The 21,269-nt window shown below is 41.9% G+C and overlaps 1 protein-coding gene across 1 annotated transcript; it reads right to left on the bottom strand.

The window, feature by feature from the left end:
* Nucleotides 1-1,213: 1,213 nt before the first annotated feature.
* On the bottom strand, nucleotides 1,214-17,674 carry LOC149456668 (uncharacterized). Its single transcript, XM_089684646.1, has 3 exons — nucleotides 17,543-17,674; nucleotides 9,644-9,784; nucleotides 1,214-2,094 (listed from the first exon to the last, which is right to left on the bottom strand). The coding sequence occupies exons 1-3, from the start codon at nucleotides 17,601-17,603 to the stop codon at nucleotides 1,907-1,909; spliced, it is 390 nt and encodes a 129-aa protein (XP_089540772.1). The 5' UTR covers nucleotides 17,604-17,674; the 3' UTR covers nucleotides 1,214-1,906.
* Between the last annotated feature and the right edge of the window lie 3,595 nt (nucleotides 17,675-21,269).

Genomic DNA, 21,269 nt, shown 5'->3' on the forward strand with positions numbered 1-21,269 from the left:
AGAAGATAGCTATGCTCCCGACAGTGGAATCCCTAGAGGGGTGACACCATCACAGGGGGTGCAGGAGCAGGATGCCAGCAGAGCTTCTAGGCTCTGTGAAGGTCCTGGCCAGTTATTGGGGGGATCCCAGATTCCCGGCACAGTGACAGCTGCCCCCGGTATACCAGTAAAATGAGTATCCCGGACCTGTGAAGACATGTATCCCCTGAAGCAACTTTGCATGTTCCCGTTTCAGCCCGAAGAAGCCGATCGCCGATCTCCGACTTTAGCACAGAGCTGCAACAGTTAACTCCTTACAGGCTGCAAACCGCTGAAGCTGATCCCCCAGATCACTATGGGTTGCAAGATCAGTTAACCCCGTATATGTTCAACCTATACGGAGTTAACTGATCTTGCAGATAGTGATCCGCGGGATCAGCTTCAGTGGTTTGCAGCATGTAAGGGGTTAACTGTGGCAGCTCTGTGGTAAAGTCGGAGATCGACTTTTTCGACCTGAAACCAGCACATGCGCAGTTGCTTCAGGGGATACATATCTTCACGGGTTGAGCTACTCATTTTACCGCTATACCGGCACCGCTCCTTCCTCTCTGGAGGTGTGACACCTCGTGTTACCGCACCGGGTGATACCAACCCTAGGGACGCCTCTGGCTCCCGATACTCAGAAAAAAGGTAAATTGTAAATCAAAGAGATGAGTCCATGAGGTGACATGCACCTCATTGGACTTAACCCCTACTAATCCAGCACATTTTACAAAGTAGCTGAATTCCTTCTGTTCAACTTTAAGTGCAGCAGCACATCTTTTTTTAATGGGAAGACATAGTTCTACTTTAAGGAATAGCCTAAAAATATTTCCAGTTATAACTTTAAAGGTTTCTGAACATTACAGAAATATCCATTAAATTGACTGAATAATTAAGATAAATATTTGGTCATGTAGGGCGACTTTTACCTGCACACAACAGTATTTCTGTCCTGTACTCCTATAGAAGGATACTGTAGGCAACAGCCTGTGATCAGACTCCATGAGCCTAAGATGGCTGATAACAAACTTGCTCAGAAATGTATGTGGTACCATTATAAATGTTTCCATTTCTGCGCAGATATGGGAACTGCCAATTTAAATTATAACCATATTATATCTATTCTCATTCCAACATGGAAATATTAAAAAGAAAATATTATTGTGTTAAAAATGTAAGAAAATACTGCAAATTACATTTTGTAATTTAAACTTTAATATCCATTTCAATCTGCAGCCAGTATGAGTTTCTAAAACTACCACAAAATTTAATCTTTCTTTCTCACAACCATAATAAATGTACTCCTGTGACTTAATTTTCCAGAAATCTCACCCTCTTGCTTCTGTAATTGGGTCAAGTTTGAATTGCAGGCAGACAAAGGTATAGCATCTCCAGAAATGTCAGTAGCTGTTCTGAATGGTAAATATTTAGCGAGATACTTTCTGGAGTCCTCCCAGGAACTGATTCTGTGATTCTAGTACACCAAGAACCTCCACCTTAGGACTCATTTTAAAATATTTCATCAGATAATTCTAACACTAAACCTACTATCAAGTCTCTCAGAATCCCTGCAATGTACACAACTCATATTTATTTATTTATTTTAAAAAATGCAGTTTCAGGTTAATTAAAAGGATTTATTTGATAGATTGCATGTGGTTGTGAAGTATTATGAGGAAGCCATATTTGTAGACCATGCAACTAATCAAAAACCAACTCAAACTTTTTTACAGACATACTTTCCACCACCTTTTCAAGGTCCTACTGGACAGCCTGTTGGAAGACTACAATTGTTTAGAAATTATTTTAGGTCATCATCAGTAGCCTGTCCAAATGTCAGCTTCCAACACTTGGATCACTCAGTGTGTATAAAGCTTCATGCATTTCATAGGAAGAAGCCAAACGCTGCCGAAAAGAGTCCAAGTATGAGCAGGATCAGGCAACGTTCTGTGCGATTTGAGGTGCCATTACATAGATCGGTGTCACAGCAATGGATCTGCACTCCTGGTAATTCCTGTTGCTGGCAATGACGGGAGGTGGCACAGCCACTGGTCAAGAGTTTCCCCAACACCACTGCAATAAGAAGGGAAAAAGTACATGTCACAGCACCAGTACACATCAGATAGGAAGCAATTATGGATAATTAAAATTTTCTCTCACATCCTGTTATTTTCCAAGGGCAGAAAGTGAAGGAAAATCTACCAGATGAAACACAGGCAACTAAACAAAGGTGCACAAAGAAACTATGTATTGCTATAATCAGGGCTTTTTTCAGTGAGAATGCAGGAGAATGTCCTAAGTGAATATAATGGAAAAAGTTGTGTGCTGAAGGGGCTATTTATTATGAGTGCTGGAGGATCTATTTTCACTGAGGGGGATCTATTATTGCAGGGAGTCTAATGTTGCTGGGGAGGTATATTGTTGTTGTTGGTGGATTGATTGTTGTTGGGGGGGGGGCAATTGTTGCTGGAAGCTCAATTGTTACTGGAAGATATTTACTGTTGAAGGAGAGGTCTATTGCTGCCGGCTGATGGAGGCTCTATTGTTGCTGGCTGCTGGGGGGGGGGCTATTGTTGCTAGCTGCTGGGGGGTCTATTTTTGCTGGGTGGGTGTTTTTTTGTGGGGGTTCTATTGTTGCTTGCTGCAAGAGATCTATTTTACAGCTTTTCTTGTCATTAACACATTCCATACAAATTACTTAGCACCACAAACTGATACTTGGTCCTGTATTCTCTAAAAGGGGTGGTACTGATAGGTGAGAAGGAGGGTGGAACCAAAGGGCAGTGCTTGGAGGTGGGTAGAGGGCAGAAATGAGGGGTGACTTGGAAAGGGGACGTACCTACACCTATTCTCTGAAAAAGAAAAGCCTTGGCTATAGTATTTTCATAACTGAAAGCCTCACTCCTCTAACTACTAGATATGAGTGCAGAAATTTCTTTTTTTTTTTTACTCCGGTGTTTGATCACTCCTCCTTAGAAAGTTATGCCTGAACTAGTCTGATTTTTTTAAAATAGAGGCTAATCTGCCTTTAGGCACCTGCAGCTTTTCCTTCTCTGCTCCTTCACAGGCTTCTGCTGTCAGCATTAGGTGAAGGTGAGTGTGGACTAAGGCTGGCCATACACAATTTTTTGTCCAATTTCTGCCCAATTTCCTTTAGATTTACCTTCAACTGTGTAGTGCGAGGGCCTGCCTAATTGGATACAACTGAAACTGTTGTTTGGGTTTGACCTCCTATTATATGGTTTTTGGTAAATCTAAAGCAAAAATCTTAAGAAAATTGTATAACGTATGGCCAGCCTTAGAATTTGTGGGGGTGTCAGGTGCTGAAATGATGATAATTTTTGTACTGCAAGAACATTGGAAACAAATTTAAAGATATACAGTACTTGTTCATTACAGTTCTGTAACAAATAGTAACATTTTATCAGTTGATACAGTATACACTTCAGGAACTAATTGAACAAGACTAAAAAAAAGTTTCATGTCACACTGCCCTGCCACACGATAGGGATGGAAGAGTTAAATGATTTTTATTTACGAACAGTTTCAGACTGATGGACTTTAGGGAAGCTGGTAGTTGGAAAAAACATACCTACAATCCAGTCAATGATAGACCCTTCATTTCCTATTTGGCAGGCGTAGCAGATCAGACATTTTTTAATATATTATATTAAACCCAAACAGGTGGACTCCCTGACTGTCATCTTTTGAATTAAGTTGTAAGGACCCTGCCCCGCTCAGACATGGCCTTTCCGCTGCCTACACTACACTTACCTCCCCTCTTGAAAATTATGTGCCCCTTTCTTAACTGAATGGGAGAAAGATCTTACTCAGCAATTTACACCAGAACAAAGGGACCACATTCTCTTTTATGCACATAAATCTTCTATATCATCTAGGCTTCAGGAGTCTAGTTATAAATTGCTAACTAGATGGTATAGGGTACCGGTGAGATTACACAGAATATTCCAGGACATTAATTGCTGTAGATGTGGAGACCCTAAGGGTACAATATTCTTCATATTCTGTTCTTGCCCAGGGATTTGTCCTTTCTGGACCAAACTCTGTGATTTGATTTTGGAAATTATGGGACCGTTCGTTGTAGACAACCCTGCTCTGTGTCTCCTTCATCTCAGCTCGTTCTCAAAACAGAAATACTTTCACTCCCTTGTAATTCATCTCTTAAATGCTGCTAAGACCTGTATTCCAGCTATTTGGAAATCTACCATGATCCCCACAATAGGTCAATGGGTTAAAACAGTAAAGGACATCATAAACATGGAGGACCTTACCCTGTCTCTGAGAAAGTAAGTGGGTCCCTTTCGTAAGATGTGATTCCAAAGGCCACAAATCAAGTTCTTTGCTACCTACAAAGACATATTCACAACCTGCCTTTTTTCTCTCTCTCTTCCTTCCTCTACTGTAAGAGAAACCGAATAGCTGGCACCAGAAAACCAGTACAGACTTATGCTCATATTCATATGCATTGGTCTTGTGCTCATACTTATGAGTGAAGAAGCAAAAGATGTGCTGTTCCAGTTCATCACGCACACATTTGTGCATGCATGTGCACATGCAAATGGACTCACGCGCATTCCAATTAGCATGCACACTTGGTACCCAATGGCCTATTTAAACTGGTCTGTCATTATGAACAATTGCTGAATGGTCTTCAGCTTGATCCAGGTCACAGGAACAAGCTTGATCCAGCTTGTACATGCTTACCTGTGTATGACCTAGCTTGCCTTTGGACTTTGCTTCAGCTCCTGCTTAAACTCTGTTCACCTGATTACTCTGACCTTGGCCTGTTTACTGGACTTGCCTTTGCCTACTGTTTCTGTACTGCTTTGCCTGGCTGTTACTGACCTTGGCCTGCCTCCTGGACTTGCTCTGCCTGCCGATTTGGTTCCTCACTGCCCAGGCACTGCTGTATGCTGCCTGTCTCCTGGTCCTGCTTCATCTTCTGCTCTGGTGCCAAGCTGCTCATGCATTCCATTCCGAGGTCTGCGACTACCAGCTCTACCCACCTACAGAGTGGACACCACCAGCGAGCTACTCGTGACAGTGGCGTCCCGAGGCAGGTGCGGGGGGTGCGGTCCACACCGGGTGACACTGACCACACAGGGTGACACCGGACCCACTCCACAAAAAGGTAAGTTGTAAAGCAAGCCGATGATCGTAAGCTTTCTTTACAACTTACCTTTTCTTGGAGCGGGTCTGGTGTCAACCCATATAGGTTGCATGCACACGATCCTGCGGGGAGACACCGGTGTATCGGCAAGATGTGTCTCCCATGTAGATGTCCCCCTGAAGCAACTGCGCATGTCCCACTTTCAGGCACGATCAATTGCTGATAGAACTACTGCTATCATCGACTGATCATGCCTGAAACCGGGACATGCGCAGTTGTCCCGGACCCACTCCAAGAAAAGGTAAGTTGTAAAGAAAGCTGACAATCCCCACAGGATAGATCGGATCTGCGTATTGAGCATAATGGATCAGAGTCCGATCCATTATGCTCAATCCGCAGATCCGATCCATTCTGCGGGGATCATCGGAGGGGGTGTCACCAAGTGTTACCGCACTGGGTGACACCAACCCTAGGGACACCTCTGACTCGTGCCACTCTTTGCCCTCACACTCTCTGTCTCCACCTTCAGGAGTGTTGGGCAGGAGGTGCAAGAGAGGCCTCCATAACATTCCACTCTCCACCAAGTACATGATATCTACTTTCTTATTTTCCTATCTTTTCTGTCCTTTATAAGCTCTTATCTTCAGTTACTATTTCACACACTTGAAAAATTGCATGCAGGGTTTTTTCTTTTCCTGCACTGGCGAAGGCCGGTCTCTATTCACTTGGAGGGCTATTATTTGGGTTTTGTTCACAGGTGTTTTTCTATGACTTGCATATGTTGAAATAAAGGCTGTCACACCATACACTGTGAACTACTGTACAGTGGAGATCGAAAGTTTGGGCACCCCAGCTAAAAATTTGTATTAATGTGCATAAAGAAGCCAAGGAAAGATGGAAAAATCTCCAAAAGGCATCAAATTACAGATTAGACATTCTTATAATATGTCAACAAAAGTTAGATTTTATTTCCATCATTTACACTTTCAAAATAACAGAAAACAAAAAAATGGCGACTGCAAAAGTTTGGGCACCCTGCAGTGGTAATATCTTGTACTGCCCCCTTTGGCAAGTATCACAGCTTGTAAATGCTTTTTGTAGCCAGCCAAGAGTCTTTCAATTCTTGTTTGAGGTATCTTTGCCCATTCTTCCTTACAAAAGTCTTCCAGTTCTTTGAGATTTCTGGGCTGTCTGTCACGCACTGCTCTTTTAAGGTCTATCCATAGATTTTCAATTATGTTGAGGTCAGGAGATTGTGAAGGCCATGGCAAAACCTTCAGTTTACGCCTCTTGATGTAATCCCCCGTGGATTTCGAGGTGTGTTTAGGATCATTATCCATTTGTAGAAGCCATCTTCTCTTTAACTTCAGCTTTTTCACAGATGGCATCAAGTTACCATCCAAAATTTGCTGAAATTTTATTGAATCCATTTTTCCTTCTACTCGTGAGATGTTCCCTGTGCCACTGGCTGCAACACAACCCCAAAGCATGATTGATCCAACCCCATGCTTAACAGTTGGACAGAGGTTCTTTTCATTAAATTCTGTGCCCCTTCTTCTCCAAACGTACCTTTGCTCATTCCGGCCAAAAAGTTCAATTTTAACCTCATCGGTCCACAGAACTTGTTTACAAAATGCATCAGGCTTGTCTATATCTTCATTTGCAAAGTTCAAACGATGATTTTTGTAGTGAGGACGTAGAAGAGGTTTTCTTCTGATGACTCTTCCATGAAGACCATATTTGTACAAGTATCTCTTTATAGTGGAATAGTGTACCACAACTCCAGTGTCTGCCAGATCTTTGTGGAGGGATCGTGCAGTAAAATGTGGGTTTGAATTGTTTTTCTCACAATCCTGCAAGCTGTTCTGTCTGATATTTTTCTTGGTCTTCCAGATCTTGCTTTAACTTCCACTGTTCCTGATGACTGCCATTTCTTAATTACATTCCGAACAGAGGATATTGACATCTGAAAACGCTTTGCTATCTTCTTATAGCCTTCTCCAGCTTTGTGAGAGTCAACTATTTTCAGTTTCAGTTTTCTAGACAACTGCTTAGAAGAACCCATGGTGCTGATTGTTGGGGCAAGGTCAGATGAGTCTGGGCATTTAAAACCTTTGAGCTTGACATCACCTGGTCTTCCCAGATGATGATTGAGAACAATCCATGACACTGGCAGGTCTCAGCTTTGCAGGGTGCCCAAACTTTTGCAGACACCATTTTTTTGTTTTCTGTTATTTTGAAAATGTAATTGATGGAAATAAAATCTAACTTTTGTTGACATATTATAAGAATGTCTAATCTGTAATTTGATGCCTTTTGGAGATTTTTCCATCTTTCCTTGGCTTCTTTATGCACATTAATACAAATTTTTAGCTGGGGTGCCCAAACTTTCGATCCCCACTGTACATGCTTACCGTATTTTTCGCTCCATAAGACGCACTTTTTTCCCCCAAAAAAAGGGGGGAAAATGTCAGTGCGTCTTATGGAGCGAATATAAAGCGGCCGGTTCGGTATTTTTGCGGCCACCATGTCAGAATACCGGGCCGGCCGCTCAGCTGTTGTCTCCTGCAGGGCCTTACCTGTTCCTCGCTCCAGCACTGCACAGTCTTCCCGTGCTGGCTTCTGTGACAGCCGGGTGCCCACTGCGCATATGCTGCGCTTTGTGAATGATCCGGTGTCTTCTGGGACACATGAAAGGTCCCAGAAGGCGCCGGGCCATTCACAAAGCACAGCGCTTCTCGCACATGCGCATTGGGCACCCGGCTGTCACAGAAGCAGGCCCGGGAAGAAGAGGGAAGGCAACTCCGCGGAAGTGGGAACGGGTACCTGTCAAATTCAGGTACCCGCTCCCCCTCCCTCCCCAAAGGTCAGCAGTCTCTGGTCATTCCCTTCACTGTCTGCAGTCTCTGGTCATTCCCTGCACTGTCCGCAGTCTCTGGTCATCTCCTGCACTGTGTCCGCAGTCTCTGGTCAACTCCTGCACTGTGTCCCCAGTCTCTGGTCATCTCCTGCACTGTGTCCCCAGTCTCTGGTCATCTCCTGCACTGTGTCCCCAGTCTCTGGTCATCCCCTGCACTATGTCCGCAGTCTCTGGTCATCTCCTGTACTATGTCCGCAGTCTCTTGGTCATCTCCTGTACTATGTCCGCAGTCTCTGGTCATCTCCTGTACTATGTCCGCAGTCTCTTGGTCATCTCCTGTACTATGTCCGCAGTCTCTGGTCATCTCCTGTAGTATGTCCGCAGTCTCTTGGTCATCCCCTGTACTATGTCCGCAGTCTCTGGTCATCTCCTGCACTGTGTCCGCAGTCTCTGGTCATCTCCTGCACTGTGTCCGCAGTCTCTGGTCATCTCCTGTACTATGTCCGCAGTCTCTGGTCATTTCCTGTACTATGTCCGCAGTCTCTGGTCATCTCCTGTACTATGTCCGCAGTCTCTGGTCATCCCCTGTACTATGTCCGCAGTCTCTTGGTCATCCCCTGTACTTTGTCCGCAGTCTCTGGTCATCTCCTGTACTATGTCCGCAGTCTCTGGTCATCTCCTGTACTGTGTCCGCAGTCTCTGGTCATCCCCTGTACTGTGTCTGCAGTCCATTGGTTCAGAATATTTTTTTTTCTTGTTTTTCACCTCTAAAACCTAGGTGCGTCTTATGGTCAGGTGCGTCTTATGGAGCGAAAAATACGGTACATGTTAATCTGGTTGAAAAAAGACACAAGTCCATCCAGTTTAACCAACAGAGAAAAAATATCCCTGCACACAAATGGAAACCCTCCATATACACTATCCTATACCCACAATTTTTCCAGAGAAAGGCATATAGCATGATCCAATTTGCTCCAGCAGGGGAAAAAAATTCCTTCCTGATCCCCCAAGAGGCAATTGGATATTCCTGGGATCATCGTTACCTAGAAATATTAGTATCCAGTTAAATTATGTACATTTAAGAAATAATCCAGACCTTTTTAAAGCAATCAACTGAGCTGGCCAGAACAAACTCTTGAGGGAGTCTATTCCACATTTTCACAGCTCTCACTGTAAAGAAGCCTTTCCATATCTTCAGATTAAATCTCTTTTCCTCCAGGTGTAAAGAGTGCCCCCTTGTCCTCTGTGATGACCTTAAGGTGAATAACTCTACACCAAGTTCACTATAAGGGTCACTTTTGAATGTATACATGTTGATCATATCCCCCCTTAACCTCCTCAAGACAGAATAAATTCAGTTCCTGTAATCTTTCCTTATAGCTGAGCTCCTCCATTCCTCGTATCAGTTTGGTTGCCCTTCTCTGCACTCTCCCCCGTTTCCCGATATCCTTTTTGTGAACTGGTGTCCAAGTTATAGTATCTTTATTATGACATATTCTTCTGTTTATTTCTGTGGTTATATCTTCACCTCTCATAAATAAAAGGGGGCCAGGCTTAGCCAATACATATAAAGAGCAGAGCTCATGAATTCCAAGGCAACCAACGATGGCACTAGCTGCGCACCAACTTACCGCTCTCGGTTTTAATGCAGAAGCGCTGTTTGTATCCTCGGTGGGAATGGGAGCAGGTGATAACCTCCGGGCTGGTGCAGCCCTTGTCAATGTATTTTGTTCCGGAGATGATATTACAGCTGTAGCACTGTAGACCCCAAGCTGCAGACATAACAAACAAAAGATAATCGTCACAGATGTCAGCACTGCTATGCTAAGAATTCTGTAAAGAGATTTTCTGTCATTATTGTAACTCTTAATATTTTCCTGCGGATTGCCAGACAGATCCACGAGATTAATCCAGAGAAGATTTACAACCCCTCTGGTACAAACATGGAGCTGCTGCAGCTGATGAGATGCGCGTTTATTCAAGCTTCAGCAACTTTATGGTTTTCAGCTTATTAAAACTGATAGTAGCAAAGTGCTAGAACTCCAGCAACCGGTCAGAGTCTGTCTTGTACTGGTCTGTCTTTCAATACGTTTCTTTTTGTCATTTTGATTTCTGCTGACTGATTTGCTGCTTGCCTCATGTTTTGATTGTGTTTAGATTATTATTGTAATGTTTACAAAGAGGAATTCTTGTTGTGACACATTGGTAACAGAATTTTTTAACCACTTGCCCTCCAGAGGATTTACCCCCCTTCCTGACCAGTCCATTTTGTACGTTACGGCGCTGCATTACTTTAGCTGACAATTGTGCAGTCATTCAACGCTGTACCCAAATGATATATACAGTACATCCTTTTTTCCCCACTAGTAGAGCGTTCTTTCAGTGGTATTTGATCACCTGTGCATTTTTTATTTTTTGCGCTATAAAAAAAAAAGACCCACAATTTTGAGAAAAAAACTATATTTTTGACTTTTTGCTATAAGAGATGTCCAGTAAAAAAATTTAAAAAATCAAATTTCATCATAAATTTAGGCCAAAATGTATTCTGATACATGTCTTTGCTAAAAAAAAATCCCAATACCTGTAAATCAATTGCTTGACGTGAAAGTTATAGCGTCTACAAATGGTGGTATATATACTGGGATTTTTTCTTAATTGTTTATTTTTACTAATAATGGCTGTGGTCAGCAACTTATAGCAGGACTGCTGGACTGCGACGGGCATTCTGACACTGGGGGGGTTAACATGTGGGGTGATCAAAGGGTTAACTGTGTGCTGTGTGTGTTTTACTGTGGGGCTGTGTGCGTGCGCTTCACTGTAAGCACACTGCTTTGCATGGCAAAGCAGAGTGCAGGAGCTGACAGGGGAGAGAACTGTTTTGTTTGCCAACGGTTCTCCCCCCCAGGTGCCGGCGAGTAATCACCAGCCGGAACCCGATGATTGAAAAAAATCAGCAAATAAAAAAAAAATATACTGTATACAATTGTGAATCAAATCATATTGTAATTGAATGTTAGAAAAAAAATACCTTCTCGTTTCAATCTGCATCACTAAAAATTTCTGTAAAATGCAACGCAATATGGCTACCTGGAGGTGTTCTATACACAGACTGTGTACCGAACACTATCTGAAAATTATATTTCCTGCTTGAGTGATTGGCTTACTGATTTTCCCAGATTTATTTTTTTTTTATTTGCTGATTTTTTTTTTACCACAAAAGTGGAGTTACTCTTTAATATAAATAACCTTGGCAATGATTGTTGAATGTTTTATAAGCCACTGTCGGCATTATAAAGTATGTACATGGGGGTAGCCATGTTTGCTCCTTTCTGCTTCTTTTTTTCAGCCATGGGGTCTAGTTTGATGGAAAATCCACAGATTCTCTATAAGGATAAGGCCGAGCTTATCTCAGCAGCTGTACATCCGTCATGATAGTGTGTACACTAAGATACCAATCAGATTTTGAGCATCCCTTGCAACAATTCACCAATTCATTTTTGGTGAGATACTCCCAAAGGAGTAATCCCAAATGTGCAGCAGGTGATTGATGATTATGAAAGCACTCCCATACAGATTCTTTTTGCACATGGACACAGACAAACAAACAGCTATTTCTTAAGAATAACAAAGGAATTTGCTACAAAGTTTGTTAAAATCCTTGCAATGTACATTGATCACCCAGAGGGGAATGTTTTTTTTAACAAAAGTGGAGTTATTCTTTAAGCTGATCACATTTATGCCTCGTACACAGGATGAGAATATCGAACAAATGATCGTCTGTTGTTTTTTATTTTTGCATGCTAGTCTCATATCGAAAATGAAGAGGTTACTGAAGTTAAGAAAATTCTCATAAAACAGAATACAACTTCAGAAGTGATGTAATATATTGTATTGTAATGTAATCTTACATTTTAGAGCATGCCTGGTCTTGGTCGTCTGTTATTCTGGACAAATACTGTACTGATTAACCACTTACCCGCTGCCCTATAGTGGAAGTGCTGCTACAGGGCGGCAGGGCTGCGCAAAATCTCGCATATATATATGTGATTTGCATATCTGGGTAGGGAGCGCACTCTGCCATTGGCGGTTAGGGATGTCAAACACCGGGTGCTCGCCAGAGATCCCCCACCGGCACATGGCGATCATCAGGGAAATGTGACGGGAGAGACCTGTTTGTAAACAACACAGGTCTCTCTCCTGCCAGCAAGGACATGTTGCTTTGTATTTCTCTGCACAGCAGAGAGATACAAAGCAGCATGTCTCCCTAGTAAAACACACACAGCACATAGTTAACCCTTTGATCACCCCACATGTTAACCCTTTCCTTCCCAGTGTCATTAGTACAAAGTCAGTTCTTTTTATTAGCAGTGATCACTGTATTAGTGTTATTAGGATGTCTGCGGCAGTTAGTCAGTTCCCACCGGGTGTCAGAATGCCCGCTGCAGTCCCACAGTCCCGCAGTCCCATTATAAGTCTCTGATCTCCGTCACTATTAGTATAAAACAAATACAAATAAAAATTCCATTATATATACTGTCATTTGTAGATGCTATAATTTTCATGTAAACCTATTAATTTACACGTATTGGGATTTTTTTTAGCAAAGTAGCAGAAAACATTTTGGCCTAAATTTATGAAGAAATTTGATTTTTTTAAATTTTTTTTACTGGATATGTTTTATAGCAAAAAGTCAAAAATACACAGGTGATCAAATACCACTGAAAAAAGCTGCATTTGTGAGAAAAAAAATTAATTTATGTACATCGTTGCATGACTGCGCAGTTGTCAGTTCAAGTAACGCAGTGCCGAATTGCAAAAAATGGCCTGGTCAAGAAGGAGGGTAAATCTCCTGGAGGGCATGTGGTTAAACAAAAATCATTTGTTCTGGTATCGGACGAGAAAAAAATTTATTTTTTGCCCCACTGGATAGTGTTGCATGACCTGTTGCGATCAGCCCTCAAAAGCTGTGTACTAATGATTAGATTATCAAATGATTGCTTCGGTATTTTTCATCTGATATTCTGATCGTGTGTTCTAAGCTTTAGATTAGCTTTAGGTATGGAATATGTATATTTATATTGGTCCAAGCTGAACCAATATATCTATGCAATAAAAACCATACTTGGAGTTCAGCTTTAACATTGAAAAACTGGGCCCAAGAATGAGCGCTCAGATAAGCAGCAGGTAGTTAGCTAAAGTCACATGTGTGCACCCATTTGGTTACTGAATGGTGACAATATGATGGGCTGTTTAGAATAATTACTAGCAGCATCCAGCAATCCGGACAGCTTTCCATCACAGAAGCAAAAATGTATATAAAGAAAAAACGAGTAATGGGAAATCCAAAGGCACCACTTCCCAAATTGTACATACAGTTGTGTTCAAAATAATAGCAGTGTGTTGAAAAAAGTGAATAAAGCTTAAAATCCTTCTAATAGCTTTCATTTCCATACACACAAATGCATTGGGAACACAAACACATTCTATTCCAAATCAAACCAATGGATAAAAATATATCAAATTTGTGTTGTTCCTCTAAAAAAATTGAAGAAAAGTGAATATTAGACTGTTCAAAAAAATAGCAGTGTTTGTATTCTTCTTTACAAACTCAAACATTCACTATATAAACTGAAAAATGTTTGAAGATTTTGCTTTCCTTTGAATCACTTAATTAATATTTAGTTGTATAAGCACTGTTTCTGAGAACTGCTGTACATCTGTGTTGCATGGAGTCAACCAACTTATGGCTCCTGTGAACAGGTATTCCAGCCCAGGATGATTGGACTACATTCCACAGTTCTTCTCTATTTCTTGGTTTTGCCTCAGAAACTGCATTTTTGATGTCACCCCACAAGTTTTCTATTGGATTAAGATCTGGGGATTGGGCTGGCCACTCCATAATGTCAATCTTGTTGGTCTGGAACCAAGATGTTGCACGTGTACTGGTGTGTTTGGGGTCGTTGTCTTGTTGGAACACCCATTTCAAGGGCATTTCCTCTTCAGGATAAGGCAGCATGACCTCTTCAAGTATTCTCATGTATTCAAACTGATCCATGATCCCTGGTATGCGATAAATAGGCCCAACACCGTAGTATGAGAAACATCCCCATATCATGATGCTTGCGCAACCATGCTTCACTGTCTTCACAGTGTACTGTGGCTTGAATTCAGTGTTTGGGGGTCATCTGACAAACTGCCTCCGGCCACTAGACCCAAAAAGAACAATCTTACTTTCATCAGTCCACAAAATGTTGCGCCATTTCTCTTTAGACCAGTCAATGTGCTGTTTGGCAAATTGTAACCTCTTCAGCACATGTCTTTTTTTCAACAGTGGGACTTTGCGGGGGCTTCTTGCAGATAGCTTGGCTTCACATAGGCGTTTTCTAATTGTAACAGTACTCACAGGTAACTTTAGACCTTCTTTGATCTTCCTGGAGCTGATTGTTGGCATTTCGGCTATTCGTCTATCCATTCAAATGGTAGTTTTTTTGCTTTTTTCCGCGTCTTTCAGGTTTTGGTTGCCATTTTAAAGTATTTGCGATCATTTTAGCTGAGCAGCCTATCATTTTCTGCACTTCTTTATATGTTTTCCCCTCTCCATTCAACTTTTTAATCAAGGTACGCTGTTCTTCTGAACAATGTCTGGAACGACCCATTTTCCTCAGAATTTCAGCGAGAAATGCACTGTAACCAGCATGTACAACATTTGCTGCCTTCCTTCCTTAAATAAGGGCAATAATTGCCACCTGTTTTTCAAAGAATGAATGACCTCACCAATAGAACTCCACACTGCTATTATTTTGAACATGCCCCTTTCAATTAGTGATTCAATTACACAGAATCAGCAGCATGCATGTCATGACTGTTGGGTCTGTTGGATTTCTATTACTCTACTACACCTGCTAATAAATTATTTGCCATGTAGAAATATAATTTCTACCAAAAACAGTGACTGACCAGGTTAGTGATGCCTGTCTGCTATTATTTTGAACACAACTGTATATACCACATTCAAAGAACAGTGGGATTTTAAAGGTGCTGATATATTAGGCAAACTGATGTCAAATTTGCATGTGTATTGATACAATAATCATACAAACCATTAAAAATAGAGACAAAAACATGTCCAAGTATTGATTAGATACAGTAGCTGATTTTATACAGATCTCATCAAATAGCAGCTTCAATGTGTCACAATAATTGGCTTCATCAGGAAGGTTGGTAATACCAGAATCAAACACCAAAAGATCTCCACATCAGCTGCAGCCTGCATACTCCTTACAGATGGCGGTTTGGAAAAACAGCTCCCTGTATTGAAATTCAAAATAGACCCAGGGCAGTATGTGGTAGACCACAGGAAAGTCTTCCTTACTGGTACATAAACACAGGTGCTTAACACAACTGCCTTGATGTTAGATGTAAAGGTGGTTATCAGGTAGTGCATAAGCTGTCATAGGAGAGCCCAACCTTCAGCCCCAAAATCCCACTTTTCTTTTTAATCTGGTATATAAGAACAAAACATTTAGGTGCCATTCACACCTGAGCGTAGCCCAAACATGGACAGAAACACAAGCTTCTGCCTGTATTTTCATAAATGTGCTAATAACAGCCTAAACGCGTGACATGCTTGTGCTGCCATTATTTCTTAATAGCACCCTAACACAGGTAGCATTTACGCATTTTCTCACATGTGAAAGATGCACAAACACTTGTGTCACATAACACACTTGGCTGTGTTAAAAATTGCTACTTGTGCTTGTTTGATGCATTTGTCGCGTGACAGGCAGTCCACTCAAGTCAATGGGTTGTCATGTGAAAAATATGCCGAAAAAACTAAAACACGGCGCAAAAGGTGATGCATCACTAAGCTCAGATGTGAATGTAGCCCTAAACAGAAGGAGATTTGTATAATAATAATAACTAATATTTACTGATGACTCAGCATTGGCAGTATGAATGTAAACCGTAAAAAACAATTTCTACATCCAGTCTGATGTATAGCACTGTGATTCAGACTCACACAAGACAGAATCACTATGGGAAATGGTGCATCTCATTATTTGTAAATCTGTGACAAGAGCATGTCACTGACCTCTACAGCCCTGTCTGTGAGGATTCAAGTGCTGCTCAAAGGATCAGGCAGGCTGTTGTACCTGCATTGCATTACGAATAGCCATACACAGCTCCATTTTCCCTCATTCAGGTAGTTGTGACAATCAAACCAATCCCCTATATCAGTGTAGATGGGGGAATTTCTACTGCTAGCTATTGTATTCTGGCAGCCACAGCCTTGCAACTATCTCACCGCAGTGACGCTTACGAACAGTGACTGAACGTGACAGAACGTAGTCACTGTTCAGCTGATAATTTTCCAGCCGGCTCAACAAAAGTCTGCACAAATCAGAAGAAATCGGTGTAATCTAGGGTCAGTCTTAGTGTTCATTTAGACGTAGACGTGCAATTGGTGGACAGTATCACACGTTTTTACCCCCCTGCCCCAAACTACCTTTCTGCATTTTTACTGCTATGCAACTGCCCCCCCCCCCCATTGCAAAGGCAATGGATTGGGGTGTTCACATGCTGTGGCAAAAAGCCATGTTTGTCGGGCACTACTGCCACTGAAGCAAATAGAGCAGGGCCACAACTATGTGCAATGCACACGGTTGCACTGTAGTGTGGCAGCATTTACAGGGTTAAAACTGGTGGCGACAAGAAAAAATATTTACTTCTCACCCCCTGTCAAACACCTGAAATGCATTCCAAAAGTGGATTGCTTTTCAAAGGCATGGGAATCTTTACACACAGCTAAACCTAGCCAAGTATATCCACCTATTTCCCTAAGTGTCTTGTTTCTTATACATATTGAATGCAGTACATTGATATATTGAATGTTTGTGACAATTCTAGGCAAGTTTTGAGTATGAAGGGGGATAGGGCTATCGGATAAATCATGTGTATATCCTGGTGAAATATACTGTAATACAAAACATGAAACATAATAAAATGTAATATAGTATAGTGCCCTGATACATTTTAATACTTAAAAATACCCTGTATAATATATAGTAAATAAAATATACCTTAATATAATATACTGTTAACGTTATTATAATACAGTATAGTAACATGATACAATGTAATACTCAAAAATATACTGTGTTTAATATATAATTATTACAGTGCAACTTAATGTAAGAACATGAAACATTTTAAAATGTAATATAATACAGTAAAATGATAACATAACACTCCAAAATATACTGTGTTTAATAAAAAGTAAATACATTATAACTAAATGTATCAAACTGTAATACATAACACGAAACATGAAAAGTAATGCAGTATAGTAACATGGAACAATGTAATTCTTAAAAAAATACAGCAAATACCTTTACAAATGCCATATAGTAATATAATAAAATACAGGCCAAAATAACACAATCATATAATGTCACATTAGGAAGCCAATTATCTGACCTAATTCATTCAGCTCTTTTCTGTTCTTTCCCTAAACCCCGCCAAGTACTCACCAACCCAGGAGAGGAGGAGCAGGGCAGCAGACACCACGACCAGTGACGCAGGGGGTCCCATCAGCCTTATTGACCTCCTTAGATTCTATTATGAGTCCTCAGAACTGCACCCAACATGTCACTCCATGCACAATTCAGCCCAGTCTGGCTGCACTTGAAGGTCACGTAAACCGTCTTACAATGACACGTGGATTAAAATGCAGCCAGAAAATCATCTTTGCACATAAAGCCTCATTCGAGCTTGTTCACTGTGCTCTGATTGTGTTTTACTCCACACTGTGTGTTTATTATGCCAGCAGGACATGAGACAGGGATTGCCAGTTACAGGGGGCACATCACTGTTTGTGTCTAGAGATTTATACACTATAAAACGTATTATATATTTCTACATGATATGGAGTGAACAATGACACCAACTTCAGGTGTCTATCAGAACTGGAAATATCTAAAAGCCAAATCACAATGAAGAGATCTGTTGCTGTGCGTTAATGCATGCATGTTAACGCGCATTTTTAAACAGGAAAATGTGCATTGTATTAGGGTAGCCTTTTTCAAAATGCAGCACACCACAAAACATTGTATGCACATTGTGGTGCTTCATGCATTGCACTCTAATGTGTACAGTGTGTTGGGGTGCCATTCACAATGAATCTCACCCCAACGTGTGCGTGTGTTGCTGGAGCGCAGAAGTGTGAATGGGCCTCGAGACATTGCCATGATCATTGGGAAGACATTTTCCTATTCAACACTGAAGTCTTGTACAGTAATACATTTGATGGACAATACAGGCAACCACTGGGTAGCATTTTACATACAGATAAAATTCATGTTCACTGGTTCCCAAATGGGCTTGTTTTCAAAGGTGTAAGTTTTGATTCTATCATCCTCATCCATTTATTTTATGAAAATAAGCATGTGCATATAGGGGTTAGTGTATAGCCTCTGAGTAAATTCAGTAGACTGGGAGAAAGAGAGATGGAGACAGAAAAATATGAATAGAGATAGACAGATCGATCGATCGATCCTGCTGTGTGCTGTGCTGTTGTCTGCTGACAAGCACAGTGGAGGGTTAGTGGGGTGGTCAGTGTGGCTGAATATCACACACAAGACCCGACCCGTCTAATGACAGTTTAAGACACAATTCATCCTCTGATCCAGGATTAGGAAGTTTCATTGTAACAAGAGGCTTCTCAGCGCTACCTCAGCTGGTATCTGATAACCATGGAGTCCTGGCTGGATAGGATATCATATCTTTTACTAAAAGGCCTTTGGTTATCACAACAGCCAACAACATGCTTTACAGTAGAGCAGCAAACATAAGAGTGACATTTAATACACCAACTATCTGGTCTCATGAAATGCTGCAAAGCAGATGATAGCGTATGCTGCTCCATAATTGTATTACTGTTATTCCATATCCAGATCTCTGGGTTCTCCTTTAATCAGCTAGATGTAAATCAGAGAATATTGTCAACCTCCTGGTTAAACAGCTGCTGAGAGCCCAAAGTGAATCACTAACAAAGCAGTCTCAATGCAGGACTATGGAGCAGGAAGAAGATGCCGCATATGTAATGAGAAAATATGGTCACCCTATATACATATATCATTTCAAAATCTCCATAGAAACAAGCCTTTATGATGAAGATGTTTATATAAAGCTGATCGCAGTCATATACAGTATATAATTCTTACTGTCATATTCCCTGCAACTTCTCACAGCGTGTTAGTAAAACGGTATAAATGAAATCATAGAGGCACATGAAGAGGGTAGGGGGATTGCACAGAGAAGACTGACTCTGAGAAATCTGCTGAATCAGACAGTGGGTAGCTTTGCGATTCATCTTATTAAAAAGGTGTAGAGTATGATTAACAATACAAACAGGGCCAGAATGGAAAAGAGGCATGTACACAGTACAGAACAATGTTAAACTGCCGGACTACCCGCAAGGCACAGGAGTCCCCCCACAGTTGTTCTTGAAAGTCTGACGTGGCGGCCCTGACAGGAGTCAAGAGGTGGACGGAGACTGATCGGTCCTGAATGGTCGGGTCAGAGGGTGATGGTGAGTTGCTGTGGACAACGGCAGGGCTTTCAGTCTGTTGTTATATCTGTTGCTTATGTGACAAAACGCATTTAAACACACCTGTGTATGTGGGGGTGACAGACGATTACTGTCAGAGTGACTATTCCGCGGGGGTTCTCTTAGACTGATGGTGGAACTGTTTAACCCACTCTGGCACCCAAGTTAACAGAGTAGGAGTGGCCTGAACATGGCTCTGGGAGACTGCTAAGTGCAGGAGCTCCTGACACCCGCCATGAGGAAACTGCCTGGGGCCTGACCCACCCATATACCACCCTGTAAGCCTTACCTGTTCCTGCAGTTGATCCCGGTCGGGGCCGTGCAGGGCGCTCGCGGTGGCTGCCAGTGGCAGAGGGACTGAGCAGCAGTGGCCTGGGGCTGAGATCCCAGAATCCCCAGGGGGACCATCATCGGCTGACGGATCTGCTTCCTGAAGCACAGGAGGCACAGAGAGAGGGAGACAGAGGAGGCACACAAGCAAGGAAGGACTCCAGGAGAGACAGTCCATGCAGAGATGAATTAAGTTGGCCGGATGATACACTGTAGAAGACCCAGAGGCCAGAAGAGAAACAAAGACACAGGACATCCTGAGCCCCCCGCCCAGACCCCCACTCAGGTTACTCTACAAACTGGGACATGAGACCCCGATGGGGGCAGAGAGCACACAGAAACACACGGACCCAGAACCCCAGGCCTGGAGGGTGATGGTGAGCTGTCGTGGACAATGGCAGGAGATTTAAAGTCGTTATTGTCTTCTGTTGCTTCTGTTGAGTATGGGAAGAGAATCAGTGTCATGTACCTGATAGGAGAATGAAATGACAAGGTCGGCCTCACTTGTGTCACTAGCCCTGACCCCACTGGAAGTGGAACAGAGGGTGCCGAGGGACCAGGGGAACAAGAGTGCTAGCTGGTGTTGCCTGAAGAGCTTGTCCATGCGCGATCATGTATTTCTGTGCGTGTGCACGTCTGGTCACTATTCTGCGAAGATTGCTCTGCGCATGCGCATTTCTATTAGCCAGCCATCTCACAGGAATTCCTTTACAATCAGACTAATGACAGTGTAAACATTCAGAATGTCTCAGAACAAAAGGGAGTCATATCACAAATCCCCACAAAAATAGAGATAATATGGAAAAACCCTCTTAGTAATGAGACTTTTAAGGTACAAATTAAACCAAAAATGTTAACAAGAATATTTGTTTAAAAAAACATGTTTTATTTATACAGTATTGTAAAAGGCATAAAGTTACAAAATATGGCGGTATCACCAAATGTGGTTTTACAGTAGATGAAGGGAAATGAGTCATGCATGTATTTGCACTTGACGCGTTTCGAGACTAATCATAATCTCTTCTTCAGAAGTGCTCAAAAGCATGACACCTATGATAAACATATCATTATGTATCAAATCTTTACATAGGACTAGCAAAAAAAACTGTGTAATTACAGTCTCATAAAGCATAATTTTACACTTACATAGCCCCAGGCAGACGATGTGAGAAAACCGCCAAGATTAAAATCATTAGTCAGGTGAGTGTAGCCGATAACTCCACACTCCTCTCATACCGGAAGTGAAGAAAGAAAAGAACAGAAAAAAACAACCGTTGCTCTATTCGTCTCCTGGGGGGGCCCCTCCAAATCCACCAAGG

The sequence above is a fragment of the Staurois parvus genome, unplaced genomic scaffold (assembly GCF_062004578.1).
Source record: "Staurois parvus isolate SC_StPar_1 unplaced genomic scaffold, SC_StPar_1.0 ptg000352l, whole genome shotgun sequence".
Lineage (NCBI taxonomy): Eukaryota > Metazoa > Chordata > Amphibia > Anura > Ranidae > Staurois > Staurois parvus.